The 19,419-nt window shown below is 42.4% G+C and overlaps 1 protein-coding gene across 6 annotated transcripts in view; it reads left to right on the forward strand.

Annotated features, from left to right (window-relative positions):
• Positions 1-19,088, forward strand: part of dgkza (diacylglycerol kinase, zeta a) — an 89,546-nt gene extending 70,458 nt beyond the window's left edge. For all 6 annotated transcript variants that reach the window (XM_037091251.1, XM_037091246.1, XM_037091249.1 and 3 more), the window contains 8 exons: positions 1,575-1,664; positions 3,724-3,780; positions 5,032-5,075; positions 11,162-11,202; positions 11,661-11,781; positions 14,302-14,338; positions 14,923-15,022; positions 17,946-19,088. In XM_037091251.1, the coding sequence (XP_036947146.1) occupies positions 1,575-1,664; positions 3,724-3,780; positions 5,032-5,075; positions 11,162-11,202; positions 11,661-11,781; positions 14,302-14,338; positions 14,923-15,022; positions 17,946-18,062 (607 nt within the window). In that variant the 3' untranslated portion in view covers positions 18,063-19,088. The remainder of the gene's footprint in view (positions 1-1,574; positions 1,665-3,723; positions 3,781-5,031; positions 5,076-11,161; positions 11,203-11,660; positions 11,782-14,301; positions 14,339-14,922; positions 15,023-17,945) is intronic.
• Positions 19,089-19,419: the final 331 nt, after the last annotated feature.

The following is a 19,419-nucleotide window of genomic DNA, read 5'->3' on the forward strand; positions in this document are numbered from 1 at the left end:
GTATGTATTGTGTTGATACTGTACAGCGGGGTAAAGCTAGCATGGACAGGAGATCTACATTTACGACATGGCACATATTTTGTGGGTGGAACCACAGTTTTGGAGCTCCTGCTGAAGTTCTTTGTGACTAATGATTACGTGTACAGTAGCCTGAGATTGTCAGGGAAAGAATAGACTTTCAAGCAACGTTTTACATCAACATGGTTAAAAAAAAATCTTGGATGGCACAGAATCATTGGAAGTTTCAATATATGTATATGTAAGTAACACTTTAGATAGGCAGATAGGCACAGCGCGGGTGGATAAGAGAGGTTTTGGAAAGGGGAACCTACCTGCAATGTTTAATACTGATAAGGTAAATATGTTTTTTTTTTTTGTTTTCTTGTAACAATAGCACCATCAACAATGCACTGCTAATGTCCGCGAAAAAACAAAAGACTCCAAATGGTTTGTTCGGGGGTAATTTGAAGCAGCGGCGGCGTGAAATGTGTTCGCACCAACAGCATGTGGCCTATACGGCCGTATGAAAGCAAACACTCAGAAACATAGGTGTAAAACCCAACCCCAAACCGCAGATTTAATCACAGGAGACCATTAACAATTATACTCTCTCAGCCACTCGTGTGTTGAGCCCCAGACGTACAGTGGTTGTAGCCGAGGGAGGACACCATTATGGGTCGGCTCCTGTTGGCCCTGCTAGCACGGATAATTACGGCCGCGCCGGTCAGCGTGGGTGTCGCTTGCTGTGAGACTGCGGTGTAAACACATATAATCATGGTTTGTGTCTACATGGTGTAACTGAAGCTAGTCGGATCAAAAACTTTGTGCAGGCTCGGGTGTGGCCTTGACAACAGGACGCACTGCTGCCTCTGCTTCTAAGAGAAAATGGTCATTATTCAACTTTCCAAAAGACTGAAGTCCTTTCAACCAGACTTACTCTATATCCTTTGCCCCAACTTTTCTATATTGGTGTTGCAGTTATGGACTTCATGGGAGACTCTTGTACCCTTTCAGCAACGTCTAGGGCTTCTCCAAGTTTCTTCCGATTGAATATTCCTGAGAGAATTTCAGATACCTTCTGCTTCTTCCTTCTGTGCCCGCAGCTTAACAGCCTTCAGAGTGCTTTGCCGTTCCTTCTCCTTTTTTCTGCCAGTGCCTTTGTCACATTCACGCTCATTATCTCGCTATCTTTAACTATTTAACTCTTTTTGTAGGAAGGATCCTCGCTTAACAGATAAGTGAATACGAGGAGGTTAAAAAAAAAAAGGCTGCGGCTCAAAGTTTTGTCGGTTGATTTCAAGTTTATTATTTGAACTGTTGCAAAAGAAATTCAGAATTACTACTGCCTTTTCATACAGGGGGTATTATTTGAAAAACTTCATGGGGATGAGAAATATATTTGTTAGGGGAAATGGTTTCATTAAGAAGAAATATTGAGGTCTCAGATGAATCAACCGACCACATCCTCTAAATCATCTGAACCTGGTACAGGAAACATCCAGCCCTGACTGTATCTGTCTCTGACTGAGTTAGAGTTCGCTCACTGACTTTGTTTCCTCTGTGTTCTGCTGTAGTTCTTCCCAGAGGCAGCGAGTGAACAGTGACAGCTCTGCAGCTGAAGCGCTGACAAACAACTCGGCACCTGTGGCCAGCAAACTCAGCAGGTTAGTATACTCTTAGCTGGTTGTAGCTTTTTTTCTTTTTAACTGAAAAATAAGATGTGCCGCCAGTACGACAGGGCTTAAACAATCGTTGGTTTGGCAAATCAAAAATACATTAAAGGCTAGGAGACTGAAGTGAAATGGATGTGAAAGAGTATTGTATCGATGTGGGACATGAGGAGAAGGGCAATATGTGTGTGGTTACTCCATTGCCATTTGAAGTGGTTACGTTTTGACCAACAGCTAGAAAAAAACAGTATTCAAAGTCAATAACACTCAATTAACTTGGCCAAATCAGCTATTTTCTTCAGTATAGCTTTAGTTAGCCTACATTATTCCTACATAGTGTTGCTTTAAATGTCCACCCTAATGTATGCACACTGACTTGCCCCGCCTTTCTGTTTCTCTAGCGGCCTGTCAATGTAAAATGTATTTATGGGAAACACTGTTTCTACATCAGTAAGACACTTAATCTTCTCACACTAGTACTTGTTGGATAATCCAACATTGCCGACCGTTAAACGTCTGTCTGAGATATTTTACTATGTATATTCCTCATACATTGATTCCAATTTGTTTTTTCAACTCAGTAGGCTTTATTTGAATAAACTTTACCTGTATTGCCAAAGTACAATAACAGTTATGAAAAAATTCAATTGGGTAATCATTCTCCCAATGTGAATATAATTATTAATTGGATAAAATAGATTTAATGTAGTTCACGCTTCAGAATTAGAAGAGCACGTTTTAGTTTAGTTTAAACATACAGTTTGAGCGTTAGCATCATGGCTACTGCTAATGACCTGGCTGTGGTCCAAAGCAAGACACAACCGCAAGAATCCCAATTTCACCTGTAAACCCCAGTCTCAGTACTATGAAAAGGAAGAGTAAAACACTTGGTTGTATCAACAAGTAGGCAGGTTCGGCTACTGATCTGGAAAAAAGAATGCTAGGTATGAACCATCTCAAGTCCTAGTTTTTTGAAGTGAAACATCGACTTTGACTCAACACTCAAGCGCTCTAGCGGGTGAATGCCTGTCCATTGCCTTCTGAAACCGCCTCATCCTTCAGCTGCACTTATGTGCTGAAATGCCCTCAGGCAGCTTATTTTTCAAGAGCATGGTACCACAGCCTCGGCACAGTAGCAGGAAAATGGACAGACTGAAGGGAGGCGATTTAACGACGGGTGGACAGTTGATCGGTTTCTATCACTCTCACTTTTCGCCGTGTTTGCCTCCTGCTTTGGGGGAGTCGTTTCGCCTTGGAATCAGTTCTTTCTTCAGAATAAGTTGTCTGTTGCCACTTAGAATATGTCACTCCCCAATTTGGTTGTAGTGGCCAAATGATGTCCCTCTGAAAGATGTTGACATTATTATCCTCACACAAATGATGTTCCTCCTTCAGATATAAGTTGACATCTTGGCCAGAGAAGACAGATAGTTTGAAAGAGCAAAAGAATCCATGCTGTCAAAGTGGAATGACCTTCTCTGAACAGCGGAGGTGGCTTATGGCATTACTCATCACCCACCTACAATGAAGGACTGAGTTTCCTCCCCAGACAGCTTAACAACCATTCATACCTGGGCTCACCTAGCACTAGAAACTCTCTTAAAGGTGGGTTAACAACCCAAAAGTGGTTCTGACCACCTTGAAACTCAGAGCTCACCCATGTCATTAAAGACTCTTTAAGGACACTCCCACACAGAGTTTAAAATCCTGCAACTCCTCCTCAGGTTAGTTAGAACTGAAGAAACCTCTTGAATGAGAGGTGAAACGTCTTCCTATTAAATGTTTTTTGTCAGTTTAGGATTTTTTGATTATGTCCACGAGGGCAAAACAATTCATATCTCATCCAATTTTCCAAATCTTTGATACATACCGTATTTGGATGTCCCCAAACAACACTAAATCCCGAACAGACCAAAGTTGGAAATGTTGTACAAACCGCCACGCTGGACGAGTGTGTAAAATTATGTGCAATTATAGCCCCAGATGCAGCAATCACACGCTTTGTCTTCAGGGAATGCAAATATCACAGTTTGTCATCTCTGTTGTTTTGCAGGGCGGGTTGCATCCATCGTTCCAACACCACTGCAGCTGATTTTAAACCGAAACTAAGGTACTGCTACAGTTTTTTTCTGTTATTTCAGTAAAGTATATCAATTATCAACACATCGCAGGAGTATAGATGCATCCAACAGACTGTGGAGCTCACCGTAAAACAGCATTTAATCAAACACACATTCAGTTTCCGCTGTATACTGCCAAAGGGGTCACTGGAGATAGAAGAAGCAGCTTTCTCAGTATGGATATTATATAGTATGTTTATATTGGCTGCTTTGTCACTCATGGCTGCTGTCCCCTCATGACTAACCTTGAACATTTCTGAAGCCACCACATACAAAGTCCAACAGGCGATGCCAGAGCGTAAGGTACGAGACAGCTTTCACGAGAAGTGTGCTGTGGTTTGGCTGGGTTTGTTGCCAGCAGTTTGATGTGGATGCGTCTTTTTGGTGTGGGTGTGTGTGTGTGTGTTTTAGTTAGACTCTCTAACAACCCATATGCAAAGCTCTTGTGATATTGTCAGTTTGATTCAAGTCTCTATGTCACATTCCTCTGCTCATTAAAACACCCTGGTTCTCATTAGGGCAGAGCAGTACTGTGTTCATTATAACACTATTGAAATGAGAAAGTGTGTGTGTGCGTGTGTGCATGTGCGCCTCATCAATTGTATTCTCATTCATTTATGACCAGTAGCTCTAAACTTCTTTATACAATGATGGTAAAAACGGTGATTGTTAGAAGAATCACAATCTGGACAAATATACCTATCAATCAAAGGGAATTAGAAATAAAGTTGTGTCTCTCACGTAAAGCTGTTTCAAATGAAGGTCTTGTCCCTTCTTATAGTCTCATCGACGTGGGGAAATACAGTATCTGGGCAGCGGGACTTTGCATGTGGGACTGAGCTGAAATTAACAGCACTGTGTGTGTTCATGGTAATGAAGAAACATGTCTCACCCAGTGTGACTCACTGATGAGTTATTCATAGTTTGCAGACAACAACGGCGCTCTATGGCACACAGGAAAAAAAAAAAAAGATTTATAGAGAGATTTATGCCGGTTGGGGTCTGCACATGGGATTTGTTGTGTATGAAACATTCACCTGCCTCGCCGACTTACTGCTGATGTGTGCATGCGATGACCCATTTCCATATTGTGTTTTGTTTCGCTCAAAGCAAAGACAAACATGTGTACAGGAGTGTGCATAATCGTGTGTGCACTGCAAATGGCAGTAAACGCGACTGAACTTAAACAGTGAGTGGCTGAGCAGCTCTTCTGTCTGTGTTTGTCTCTCCCCCCCCCCCAGACAGGACAAAAGCCAGAAGACAAGTGAAACGGAGAGAGAGAAAGGTAACACACACACACACATCTTTGTCTTTCAATGTTTGCGAGGACACCCATTTGATATAATGCATTCAATAGCCCCTAACCGTAACCCTTACTCCACCTACGAAGCCTCTCTTTTAATGTCAGATCTTGAAACAGTCCTGAAGTAGGGAGGGTCACACACAAACACACACACACACACACACACACACACACACACACACACACACACACACACACACATCTGTGTCATATTGGTTGTTTGTCGGACCTGGCTGTTACCGGCTGACGTCTGGTTTCAGGATTCATTTAAACTTCACGTTAGACACAGAGCTGCACCTTGCAGCTGACAGGCGTGCCGGTGGGTAAGAAAAGGGAAGTGAGACAGCTTCTGTCTCCAGACAGACTGTTTTCTTCTCTGACACATATTTTGTCAACCTCTGTCTCCTTGCACTCACTTTGCATTCTTGGAGACGGGTGTGTGGGAGTCTGAGCTTTCTTTTCTGTCAGCTTCACTGTGAAATTATTCTCTTTGGGAGCTCGCAGTTTTTCCCCGCATGATCTGGTTCAGTTGTGTTTCTTTCTTGGCGGTGAGTTTGCCAGCAGGTTCGTGTTTGATTGCGGTTCGAGCGCTCTGCATTTTGAGTTGCGCACTACCAAGTTCTTGCTGTCAGTGATTAAAGCCACTATGGAAATCAGTCCCATTCTGCAGCAATGGCAGCTAATACAGTCATGCTGCTGTTTCTGAAAGTGACATTGAATGCCAGCTGTTTGAGAGGAAAACAGTCTTATCAACTTCCCACAGCTTAGTACACACTGACAACTTTACGCTAATTTCTGTGTTACCAAATCAACCAAATCACTGAAGTAGTGGTGGAGCGCACGACAAGACATTTTGTCTGTAGAGCAGACACCAGCAGTCAGACCTGAGCTGGTTATTTGCTGAGTAAAAACCTGTTTGAATGTGCACCATGTGAGCACAATAGGAACTTGAACGGTAATAAATGATTAGGTAATAAACCAGTGTCACATAAAAGCTCCAGTATATATTGTCATTCAGCCATACAGCATATACAGTGTTACCAGACTAATCTGCAGGTGTTCGAAATACCCTAAAATGATTGATTTGTGAAGATCTGGTGTCCAAAGGTAATTGCCTTGTATGTAGTTCAGCTCAGCCTGTAAGTGGGCATCATATAACCAGGTAAATGGATGCATCATCCTTCATCATGTCTGTATCAGATGAAGACTGAGGTCTGTATTGAAGATGCAACAAACGAACTTGTTGATCCATTTAGATGAGTCTCTTAGCTTGGAATAATTACATTTTTGTCTTGGAATACCAAGCAAATCACTGAAGTCCGACAACACTTTATATCGGACACTGTGCCTGGTAATGAAATCTGCCGGTTAAGTCCATAATAAGCTGGCAGCAGGTCAAGATGGCAGTTTCGGAGGGACGGAAGGGAAAATCTCCTCATCAATTTACTTTAGTAACAGCCATGTCAGTATGACACGAGTCCTAAATGTACTGCTGCGCTGACAGCTGAAGTGCTTGTCCTCTGCGCTGCCGTGACGAAATTGTATTAGAAAGTTGCAGCAGTGTGAACTGATCCGGTGCATCTCGACTCAGGCCGGCCGACGGTGTCGCCTGCGCCTCAGCTTGTCAAGTCGCTGTTAGTTTTGTTTGTCGAACGGGATGCATGTAATCGATGTAATCAGCGCCCGCTGCTGAACTGCCATCTTCGCTGCTTGTCCACCGCTCCACACACTCTCTTGGTGACGCACGCCTTTTTTTGTTTGCGCCATTTTCATCGTCGCTAGAAAATGCAACAGTAGCAGGTAACTCACTCCTGCTGTGCTCATTCGTATTTAAAGTGGCTAACAATTATATCCCACTCTAAAATTTCCAGCCGTTAGCACAGAAGTAGAGTTTTGTTCTGGGGACTGGGATGGCGCACCATCTCGTTTGGTAGCATTGTTGTGAAGTGGAAGGTTTTTCAGAATCATCCCGAATCTTTGTTCCGCACAGGCCTTATGTGCGGTAAAAGAAATCTTGGTGCTATGGTACGCCGGCTGTGAAGAGAGCCCTTCTCGGTGATGCACTTTAAGAAATGGAGGAAATCGACGCTCTCTTTTTTGAGTAAATGACTTCTAAAGTTTGGTTAAAGTTATTATAATAGTTCAGGAGTAAATAGATGGAGTGCCTGTCTGTCGAGTTCTGTTAAACGGCAGAGTTTTGGAGTTACACACTTGATTTCTTTGACCCAGACTGATTAAGTGTTTGGATTTTGTATTCCATTTCTTTCTGTTCTTATTATGTGAGTCAGACTTGAAGCCTTTGTCTCAGCAAAGAGGTTGCACTGTTTTGACACGGCGCTGTTTGTAATCTGAACACTGCCAGTCAGAGAAACTGACTTTACTCACTGCGATATGGGCGGATCGGATAATGGTGTCCTTCATTTGCATGATTTGGTGCGAAAAGAAACAGCTTTCGTCATGGAAACGTTAAAATTCAATTTCGCTTTGTGTATAACATACATGAGTCTCCTATTTCTAATGCAGACACTCATCCTCTCTCTTTCATCTCGGCGTACAGACAGCTCCCGTAAGGGTTGGACAGGTTGACTGCATCAAACTGAGGAGTTCAATGGAGCAAGTGACGTGTGTGTGTGTCCGTGTGTGTGTGTGTGTGTGTGTGTGTGTGTGAGAGAGAGAAAGAAAGAGAGAGAAGGCGAGGGTGTGTGTGTGCCAGTTTATGAGTCTGTGAGAAACAGGGTGATGGGTCTTTGCATATTCCCTATGGTTTCATAAATCTCTCCTCTCCTCTCCTCTCCTCTCCTCTCCTCTCCTCTCCTCTCTCCTCTCCTCTCTCCTTTCCTCTCCTCTCCTCTCCTCTCTCCTCTCCTCTCCTCTCCTCTCCTCTCCTCTCCTCTCCTCTCCTCTCTCCTCTCCTCTCCTCTCCTCTCCTCTCCTCTCCTCTCCTCTCCTCTCCTCTCCTCTCCTCTCCTCATGTTTAAGAATGGCCCTCATTTTCTCTGGGTTTACTTAATTCCTTCTCTGGGCTAAATTCATTTAAGTCTTACATTCCAAGTGTGTGTTGGGTTTTGTGGTTGGTGTGTTGTTTTTGATTTGTCTTGCAGCCACAAAAGCTCTTAGAGGTTTTTGAAGTCTTCTCTCGCCCTCTCTCTGCCTCTCTCTCTCTCTCTCTCTCACGCACACACACACACACACACACACAAACACACACGCACTAAGCTTAACATAACTGGATTTGGACTCAGCTATTTAGAGAAAGAGAGAGAGGGAGTGAGAGCGCGAATTGAGGTCAACCTAATAAACATTCGTCTCATATGTCAGCCTGGCTTCAGCCATACACAGAATATGTTTCATCCAGTAAGCTATGACACGCACGTGCTGCGCGTCTGTGTTTTAAAAGGTTTTGACGAGGCTGTACGTTATAATTATGATGGTGTTATTGGCTTCATCTAAATCACTAGCTGGCTCCGTACTCCTCATGATGGATGCTCCCCATTTGTGTATTTCCATGTTTTTATTAGGGTGTGATATCACATTTTATGCACTTCTGATGAGGTCTCAGCGCAAAAATTACTGCACAAATTACTGTGCAGATTATTATTATTTTTTTTTTATGCATCAAATCATTAAACCTGACTTGTGTAATAACCATTATTGGATGCTGCCTGTGTCTTTTTAATTGAGCATCACCAAACGCTGTCGATACGTTCTGTTTTATCAAAACGCTCAGCCCTAAATGCAAGTTGGAGGATTGATAAAGATGAATTTATCACATCATATCATAACATAACATAGCCCCGGCCCACAAATCATATTCACCAGACACACATTAGCATCTTTACACACCCCGAGAAAAATCCTAAAAAAAATTTAAAGTGAAAATTAAATGCAAAAGTTACCGTTCCGACTGAAATCACAACCCATATCTCAGTCACAATGTGATGTTTTTCATCCAGCCCTTCTTTTTTACATCTTTTACGTTTCAAACTCCAAAAGAAATTTCTTTTATGAACATGTATTTTCATTGGTCATTCACCATTGTTTGCCTTACATAAATTGAATTTATTACAAGAAATCTTGTAATACAAAAATAATTGTCTTAATATCAGTAATCATTCGGGGAGCTGGATAGTGATATTTATTTATCAGTTAGATGATGACCCATTCACATGTAGTATCTACCCAACAAACAAAAGAAAACAATAGTACAATGGACTTTGCTTTGACTGACAATGTGTTCACCAGTGCCCAGCAGTCCCCTTTAATTCAATCAATCTTGCGAGTGTTATAGAGAGTAAGAAAAAAAATCCTGGATCCATCCTTTTATCCAGATCTGCGACAAAAGGAAATTGGGTCTGTTCTGGGCCGAGACCCATCCTTCATCCAAGTCCTGTGGAAATCTGTAGTTTTTGTGTAATCCCGCGGACCAACCAACCAACCAATCAACAAACACACTGACGACATTAACCTCCTTGGAGGGTTTCTGAGGATGAGACAACAGAGATTCAGAGGTTGTGTCAGTCTCAGGGGAGCAGCTCAAATGTGAGTATAAGGCAGGTGGAATCAGGCACGTCAGGTGAATTCATGTGATCTCTAGCAAGGGCAACATAACAAAGAGGGCACAGAAGAAAGCCATCCTGCCAAGTTATACTTTTTCTTGTATACCTTTATTTATTTAGGGGTGTTGGCTGAGAGCAATGCTCTGTTTTTTCAGGAACACCCCGATCACATTCACACACAGCTGCTCATTCACTGCTGGAAGCTCCGCAGCACAAGCTACCTCCTCTAACCTTCTGGCCACCACTGACCCACTTACTTACTATCATGGTCTATCTGCTCATTATTTTCTTAATGGGCTAGTCAACGCGTCTGTTAAAAAAAAGACGAGACGCTATCCTGAGACCTGTGGTGATGTCTCGTTTCATTCAAACAACAGCTGAAATCCCACAGATGTACTGTGTGTTTATGATAAAACAAAGAAATACTCAAATCCTTGCCTGGGGGAAATTAGTTTGCAGTTATCGATATATTAATGAGTCATTTTTACAGTATCTGTTGCCCACAGCTGCTTTATGCTGAGTGAAAGCTTTCTCCTTCAGCTCATTAAATCCAGCAGTAAAGCTTCTCCTTTAGTTTCTTTAAATCCCCGCAGCCACCGGAAGGCAGCGCGACACATTCGGCGCGATGATACATCCGCAGCTTCTCATTTGAGTGCAGCGCTGTACCACACAGATGGTTGCAGTGTTAACCTTGATTGAATGGCATGAAAACAACATCACCCTACTCCAGAGTGAGCACACACCACGCGCCAGACAGACCGGCCGGCTATAGCAGAGCCTTCTGCCTGTTATGTGAGAGATGTCGGATTACCAGAGTTTATTAATCCTTTGCGTCACCGCCTTAGTTCAAAACTTTTCATTTAAAGTTGCGTTTCATGTTTTATTCCGAAATGCATTGCAGTGCAAATACTTACTTACTCCTATCGCATGAGTTACAAGATGTGACCATAGAATTATAAGAGAAATGGTAATTGTTAAACCAACTTCAACGGACATAGATTACGATATTCGTCTGTCGTGTCATGTGAATTAGGGCCCTTAAACATCTTCTGACCTGTATCCTCTGAAGTTCAGGCTGCAGCTTAGACAGTTGTGATTCTTTTGTGTTTTTTGCGACTTGTAATTTGTGATGCTCTCACTCTTTTATCTACATACTGATGTCTTCCTGTGATTGCTGCTTATCTTTTATGCAGCTTTTCTTACCTTTTTGATGGCACAGTGTCTTGTAGTAGGTTGATGTGTCACTGTGCCCCTGTTTTCAAGACCTACCATTGTCATGGGTTTGGTTTGTAGTTAGCACCTGCATTATGTCTTACAAATTGTCACAGACCTGGGATTTGTATTTACCACAGCTGTGTTGCACTCTGAAACTGTTTATTTAAACACACAAAGCATAGAAGGCAAAATGTATCTTCTTCCAAATAAATCTCCACATCCTTACTGACAGGAGTTTGTATTAACTCTAATTCAACAACTACTATTCTAAAAAAAAACACCTCTCTCTCTCTCTAGAGATGCTGATCGAGTGCGTAAAGAACAAGGATATGAAGAAGGTGAGTTTGATTTAAATCTGTCATGAATGTTTCAACACTCACCCACCCCAGATATGGCTGTGTCTTAAAGCTCCAGGCTACTTTGGAAAATTAACATCAGCTAAAAACCTGTTATTTCTCTACATTGTGACAACTTTCTCCCAAAACTTGGAAATGTAATATCAGTTTTCAGCTGTTCTTATTTCAATTTTGACAACTTAGAATGGGGATTGTGGGTTATATACTGTATGTCATCATGAGTTGGCTTAGCACAGCACGGCTAAATCAGACCAGTCCTGGGCCCATGGTACAACCCCGTAATGTGAGAGTTATTGGTATTAATTACAATGGATAGAATTTAAGGATGGAAAAGTGGTCACTCACCCGTAGTGTAATGAAAGCACAGAGCACCTTTGGGTGAGCTTGTTCTGATGTCTGTAAGTGGTCAGAAATTGACATATTGCTTATTTCACCAAAAGCTGCAGGAGCTGCACCTGAAGGGAGCAGACCTCACCACGCTGGATCTGTCGGGCTGCACTTTACTGCACCACGCCGTCAGCGCAGGAAGCAAAGAGATGGTCCGATACATCCTCGACAATGGTAACTGCGGCAATCCTTCATCCATTATGAATTAGAACTTATCATGGAACCAAGCAGCAGGATGTAGATTCAACTCGGCACAGGGGAGCACACATCCTAACATGCTCAACACATTCATGTCTCAGTAGTCAGTACTTCATTGTAATGTGAGTACTCAAAGGTCGGATCTTCGAATTTGTTGTGTTGATGAATCAGTCCATAGATACACAAATCAACACCCAGCAAAGTACAAACAAGGCTTTCCTTCTCTTAAATCAGCATCCTCTTGTGAAAGTACCCTACCAGCACCTATAGCAGTGGCATTAACCTCCAGTTAAAAGGGTTTGGAGAGGTTGGGAGTGGCGAGCAAAGTGGGCGTGGTTTAGGACAGACATCACATTTAGATTGGTCAAAGGATGCAGGTGCAGACGTTAGTGCAACGGGCTCTCTTAGCAGAAGGAGTGTGACAGAGATCTGCACGTGTTCCTCCTGAGTGGTGAACGCAGTCAGATCATCCAGTAACTCAGTACAGTGAGTCAAACCAGTCAAAACTCTGTTCATCAATCTAAGTATTGCGGACGCAGACATTCCTGATGCACAGTCTGTTAATGGTTCTTCTAAATAGCTTCTGAGCAAGTCTATCTCGCTTCTGTATTTCCTTAGCAGAATTCGGTTTTAAACTGAGGGTAAGCATCAGATCAACCTCCTGAAGGCACACAGCTGAATTATAAATGAAGCGCCGCCATTGATCTATCCACTTTATCAACCCAACCCTTTTTGAATTAAAGCTTTCATGAGGTCATTAACTTGCTGTCGGTTTGGGACAGAATCGTCTGGGCTTCTGAAAATTTGCACAGGCATGCATTGTTAATATTTTGACAAGACGGACGAGACGCAAGAAAAATTTGCTATAAATATTTCTTGAATGTCCGCCAGTAATATGTAATTCCCGCCTTGCCTTGTCAACGAAAACAAAAACATTCAATTCGCCGCAGTTTTTGTGATCAAAGATGGGCTTTTAGCTCCCCGATGTCTCGTCTGAGTCATGGAAAAAAGGTCATCGATGAACTTTTTTGTTAACAAAATAACACTGCTCAGCCAAAACTAAACTAAAAGAAACAGTCAAAACAGCACCCCTGCTCCTGGTGGCTCCAAACAGAGAAATTCCTGTACACGAGTGCCTCAATAGTTCACAGTGAATAAACAATAACTTAAATACGAGTCTGTTATAACAATGCGAGGCACAGCGGTGAGCTGCAAAACGCAGCCGCCCCGCCTGTCAAACTGGCGAGGCATTTCATAAGTTCTCATTCTCCGCGTCGCTTCTTCTGGAGCAGAAGGTCAAACTTGGTGCTGCACCAATCAGGATCCTCTGATTGTCAGATAGGACGCAGGAGATGAGATGGGCACTGTCTCAGCAGGTGAAATTAATCCACAGGGGACCACACACACACCCTTATTAGTATACACACCAGGAACACTATATATACGCACCCGATGAGGGCCTGCGGCAATAACAAGCTGTAAAATGTATGTTTTAGCTCATGGTTAACTCATAAAGAAAACATTACTGACTGTATACAACGCAACCTCCACAGTCTTCCTCTACTACTAAATTATAAAATACCACACTGCTGAGGTGCTATGGTAGCACTGGTGGTACTGGTTTCAGTAGATGCATATGAAACACATGGTTGACATGCCACAGTTTGTTTTGCTCTCTACAGATACGAAAGTGATAAAATTACAACATCCACATTTCACTGTGTGGCTGTAATGATGCATTGTCGCAGATGTAATATTTATGTTCAGCTGGTCCAGATATCATGCACGAGCAGCGTGTGTTGTGACGGAAGAGCTTGATCTTCAGTTTGGCACCCATGTAAACAGGTTAACACAGCCACAGTGCCCCCGTAACAAAGAGGCTGCATCATGTAGAGATCTGGAGACTTGTCTATTTTTTACTGCATCGCGCGTGTTGGTTCTCAGTTCAAACAGACCCGAGGACGACCTGCGGACAGTCGTATCGACTTCAAACCAGTTTCAGTGTCGATATCTGTGGAAGGTTTCACAGACGTGATACGAATATACGCACAAGTCTTTTCCTGCTTTGCTCTTTTTTTACTTTCGTTCTCTCACTCTTTCTCTCTCTGAACCATCTTTATTGATCATTATCAAAGACGAACTCCGTGTTGAAAGATAGGGCGCGCAGTAGAAGTGCTGCAGCTGCAACGCTGTCAGTGTGAACACACACACACACACACACATGTGAGCTGAAGCAGCGGTACCATTATGAAAAGACAACATACAGTCAGTTCAACATTACAGGTAAATTATTATTTGTCACCAACTCACTGATTATCGATTGACACTGTTAAGGAAGATTAAAGATTATATACAATTCATTAAAAAAAACATGTTTTTTAATAGTGTTCACAGAAACCCAGTGAACACAGCTAAATGTTGTTTACCACTTGTACTCAACAACTTAACAGATAACAGTTCTCGGCAGTAATTTCCTCTCATCTGTCTGTTTTCCAGCTCCAAGTGACCTGCTGGATGTCACAGAAAAACTGCAGTAAGTACTTTCATGTTTGTTTTCATCGTCTAAACCACTCGACAATTCAGATATTAAAGTTGAAGTAGAATATCTGCATTTCCTGTAGAAAACGGGTATAATTGCTGTATCTGCTGCTGCCGCTGCTGCTGCTTTGGACGCACATAAGAATCAAACTCCTACAGTCCCAGTTTCAAAAACGATGACCATCTATCAGCTAATTAGATTAACACTATACACTGATTTAAACTCCATTACGGACAATTTGGCTGTGACCTCAATTCGATTTTTAAGGACATATGTGTGACACAGTGTGGCTGCGAAAATGTTGTGCAACTCCCAAACTCTGTCGTGTGCCTACAGCTCTGATTTTGTCCCACCGGGGCCCCTCGTCTGTCTATATGTGCCGGGCATCCCAACAAGTGGACCAAATTTGAAAGAGAATATACATAAGCAACTAAACAAAAGCAGTGGGGCGCCTGATCATCAGTGGTGCTCGACTCCCAGTAGATGTCAGATGCTGTGATCTCATGCTTGTTACTCTCTCTCTCTCTCTCTTTCTCTTTCCCTCCCTCGCTCCCTCTCTCTGTACTCTGGACCACCAGTGGGGAGACGGTTCTTCATCGAGCTGCATCTCTGTGCCACAGGACCATCTGCCATTATCTAGTAGAAGCCGGAGCGTCACTAATGAAAACAGACCTACAGGTGGGTTCTGTACACACACATACGTCTAGAATTAACAGTATATCATTTTGATTACGTGCCCTGAACAAACAGCTGTTTGCTGTTTTCCAAATAGAAAGAAAACACACAAAGTATGAAGAATGCAATTTTGAATAAAATATATTTTATGTAGACTGCTTTGGTCTCATTATGGGATACCAGTTTGGCTAGTCTATTTCAGCCTGGAGAGAGAACATATGTAACATTTCCTGAAGGTTTACAAATTGAAGCTTCCAACTCCAGAGATACTATCCGTGTTAGCTGCAACACCTACAAACTCGAAAGCAGGACGCACAACCGAGCTGAAATGACATGAGCGAGTGAGCAATAATGGCTGAGAGTGATGGGCAACAATCACTGCCAATCAAAGTCGCCCCAGCATATCTCTCTTTTTGTGCTCAAGTCTATTTTTAACTGCTCAACCTGACTGAGAACATCGCCAGGCAGTGGAAGGAACACTTGGAACACACTTGGAGAAACTGGACAGACAGGGGTTGTTGAAAATGTAGTTCAGCTGTTATAAGCACCTTTTTTTCATGTCATATGAAGGTACTTCGATGCAACATGTTGACATATTCGATACCGTGTTTGAAATTACAGGTACAAGTTGACACAACATTGGAATCATAACATTTCAGAATTGTATGGAAAGATGAATATAACAAGGCTTGTGAACAGTGTGTTAGGCAAAACTACAATCAAAGTCAATTCATGACATCCAGAAGGAAAACATGGATGGCATAACAACACTGTAGACTAGTAGACAAGTGAAGGTTGGGTTCCCCCACCCCTCATTGTAGCAATGAGAAATGAGGGGTGGGGGAACGGGGGGGCTGGTCGGTCGGTCGGTCTCAACTGTGCATCTTCTTTCATTTTTTTGTTCAGTTTTCCATGGAGGTTTTAACCGTGTAGAAAAAGAAAAAAAAAACCCTCCCTAACAGGCTGGACTCAGCAGTGACCTAGATACAGGGAGAGGGAGAGAGAGGGGAGAGTGGAGGGAGCTTGTGTGAGAGACAGACAGCAAGAGAGTGCAACGAATGGAAAGAGACAAATGACTTGAGAAGACAATACTATGATTTTGACATTCGCTAAAATGTACTCTGTTTTATATCTGCACTTACCTCTTAAAGTCTCTCTCTCTGTTCAAGTGGCATCATTTTCTGTTTTTAAACAAAGGCTGTGGTTAGCGTTGTTGCTGCTATACAGCATCAGTTGTATCAGAACTGGAGAGTTTATTTTTTGATAGGAAAGCAGAGCCTGGCTCTGACGGCTTCCCCCCATTGAAAAGATATTTTCACTCTTCTCTGAACTGGCCTCAGAGTTTGTTTTCAACTGGCCATGAAAGATGATGACAGACATACAGTCCCCTCCAAAACTACTGTGGCACAGCGAGGCCAGTTCTTTTATTTATGCAGTACACTGAAAACATTTGGTTTTGAAGAGATGACTACGAGACAAGAAGAAGAAGAAGAAGAAGAAGAAGAAGCAGTCAAACTGAACTGTGTGTATAAAGTGGATGTAAAGGAGTCGTCCGCGGTTTTGCAGGTCAGGACTGAAGCAGCTCCGGTTTGGTTTTGGAATATCAGCATGCATTTCCATTTGCATCTAGATGTGTTAAAAAACCGTAGAAGATAGCATCTTTTGTTTGAACCCACTTGTTTTTCTATGAGCAGAATTATTGGAACACATGCTGACAGGTGTCTTCTGCTGCCCAGAAGTGTCTTTGACATTAATTATTCAAACAATAAAGCGCTGGATGTCTGCTCTCAGTTTCAGCTTTGGGTTTTTCCCTTGCAGACTGCATTTAGAGTTAAATGGCTGTACATGAAGATGAAGAGAGCTGTCTATGGGAGAAAAGCAAGCAATTGTGAAGCGGAGAGGAGATGGAAAATCAATCAGAGCTATTGCACAAACATTGGCCATAGCCAGTGCAACCATTTAGAGTGTCAGTCGAACCGGTAGATGAAGGAAAACATCAGCAGATCATGACGGAAACATTGCGAGAGCTGTAAAGGAAAACCTTAAAACTACTGTCAGTCTAATCTATCTTAAATCTACCTGCTTCTACACTTTCTCACCTAAAATTGCGGTGTTCCGTTACACATAATGCTATCTTCTGTGACAGATCGAGATGTAAATACCTGGAATTAAAAGATGAAATGCTGATCTCTTGGCTCATATTTACCTCTTGATGTCAAACCCAAATGTTTTCAGCGTGCAGGAAAAAAAAAAAAGGAACTTGCCTCGCTGCTCCAGTAGTTTTGGACTGTACGGCGCGTCTAATCACCCGCTAAGACTTTTCTTGTTTAAACGATCTGTCCTTCATCACCATGGGCATGAGCTGGCCTCCACACACACAGCATAGTCAGCAGAGAAGAGAGGCTAGTCATTGTGGCGAGTGGGATGAACAACAAAAGCCTGTTTTGATGTTAACAAGACTCTTAATCTAAAGCCCAGCGTTCATCACAGCGTGCAGCGCCAGACAGAGAGACCAGCACACTACTCTGCAAGACTGGAACAACGGAGACATCATGGAAACTGAAAGATCACAGCTTTATTATAATCCAACCGGCTTATCTTGAGGAGCACGAAAGTGGTCATCAGATTGTCAGTCTCGCCGTTTGGTAATGAGATACACTGCAGTGACTGGTGTGTTTAGTTAGATATGGAGTACATGTCATGTTCTTGACTGGTCATGTTTTTTCAAACGCGTTTCATTTCATCATCAGCCTCATAAAGCTCATTGTGATCGCTTCCACCACTATGGAACAACAGTATGAGATTGCTGGTCTAGATGTAGGTCCACTGCTGAGTCCATGCACTTAAATGTCGGGTCACTTGTAAACCAGCAGTTAAAATGAGAGATGTTTCCTGTTTCTGTAATTCTTTTATGTTTCTTCATCAGGGCGATACTCCTAAGAACCGAGCTGAGAAGGCCCACGATGCGGAACTGGCCGCCTACCTGGAGAACAGACAGCATTACCAGATGATCCAGAGAGAGGACCAGGAAACGGCAGTCTGACACGGTCGAACTCGTCGCGGCCAGGACGAGGACGAAGAAGCGGCTGTGTTTCTCCCTCAGCTACATGAGACTGACACCAGCTCATTTAGGCCCGTGTGACGGGAGGAACTGCTACACGGACTCAAGCTGACTTCTGTCACGTGTCCTTCCCGGAAAGCACGAAAAACTAAGAATGAAGCTGTGCCAAATCTGATCAATAAACATTTAATGCTGATTATGACAGTGATCGTAATGACAGAGGCGTATGTTGATGAGGCGTGCAGATGGAGGTTAAGATTACGAGGCGTTCATTGAGTCATTCCGTTTCATTTTGAGTAGCTTTGTAATAAAAGTGTTAGTAAAATCAAGAAGATAGAAACAGCCTTGGGGTGATCAGAATCTTGTTTGTGATTTTGAATAGCAATTTGGGGAGTTGAAAATTTAAAGGACCCCATTGTCACTCAAAGTAAACATTATGCCATTATTTAGTAATATTCAGATGTTTCTTGATGTCAGATTGTCTTGTTGTCAATCAGTGTCAGACTCGTGTCATGGTTAAAAAAAAAAAAAAAAAAAAATACTCAGGAAATGTAGTTTATTTCATACGCCCACAGATTTCAAACAACAGACTAAAAAAGCCTGGTTACAGCGGTTACTGTTAGAGGCCGCACTGTGCAGAATGTAAGAAAAATGTAAGACTTTTGAGACTTTTAAGAAAATGTGAGACGTTTTTATTGAGGAAGAAACTATGAAATATCTTGCGTGGGGAGAAATTAAAGCTCAGTGGTGGGAAAAACAAAAAAAAAACAAACGAACCACGACTATCCACAGCTAAGTTCATGGAAATCCGAACATACGCTTTTGAAATATCTTGTCTTGAACCAAAGTGTTGAAAAAGGTACTCATGAATATCCGTATCAGGTTTCATGGCTCTCTTGCAGTTGTCAAAAGAACTTGTTTGGACCAAAGTGTTAACCGCCATTCCCCTCTTTGCTAGTTGAAGTGAAGCTCTGTAAATATTTGACCATAAATGCCATTATCACTCACGATGTTAGCCTGCTGTACTTATTTGAAAGCTTTGTTTGGTCTTCCCTCACCCATAAAACCTCATCAATATATTCTCTTGACAGTGCACTCTGACAAGGATCCATTCTACAAACGCATCACCTGTTTGCTTTTTCAGTAAGACAGCACATACACGCCTGGGTGATCACAGCTAGCTTTGACATATTGTGAATATTATTTACTGTTACCATATAAAGTGTTTTTGATCATTTGAATAATCTGCTTCAGTATGACACCGTGTACAGCGCTGAAATGTTACTTCATCGCAGAAGCCTTGGAACTGTTAAGCAGCAAGTTCCCACTTCAGAGTTCA

The sequence above is a fragment of the Acanthopagrus latus genome, chromosome 24 (assembly GCF_904848185.1).
Source record: "Acanthopagrus latus isolate v.2019 chromosome 24, fAcaLat1.1, whole genome shotgun sequence".
In the NCBI taxonomy this organism is placed as follows: Eukaryota; Metazoa; Chordata; class Actinopteri; order Spariformes; family Sparidae; genus Acanthopagrus; species Acanthopagrus latus.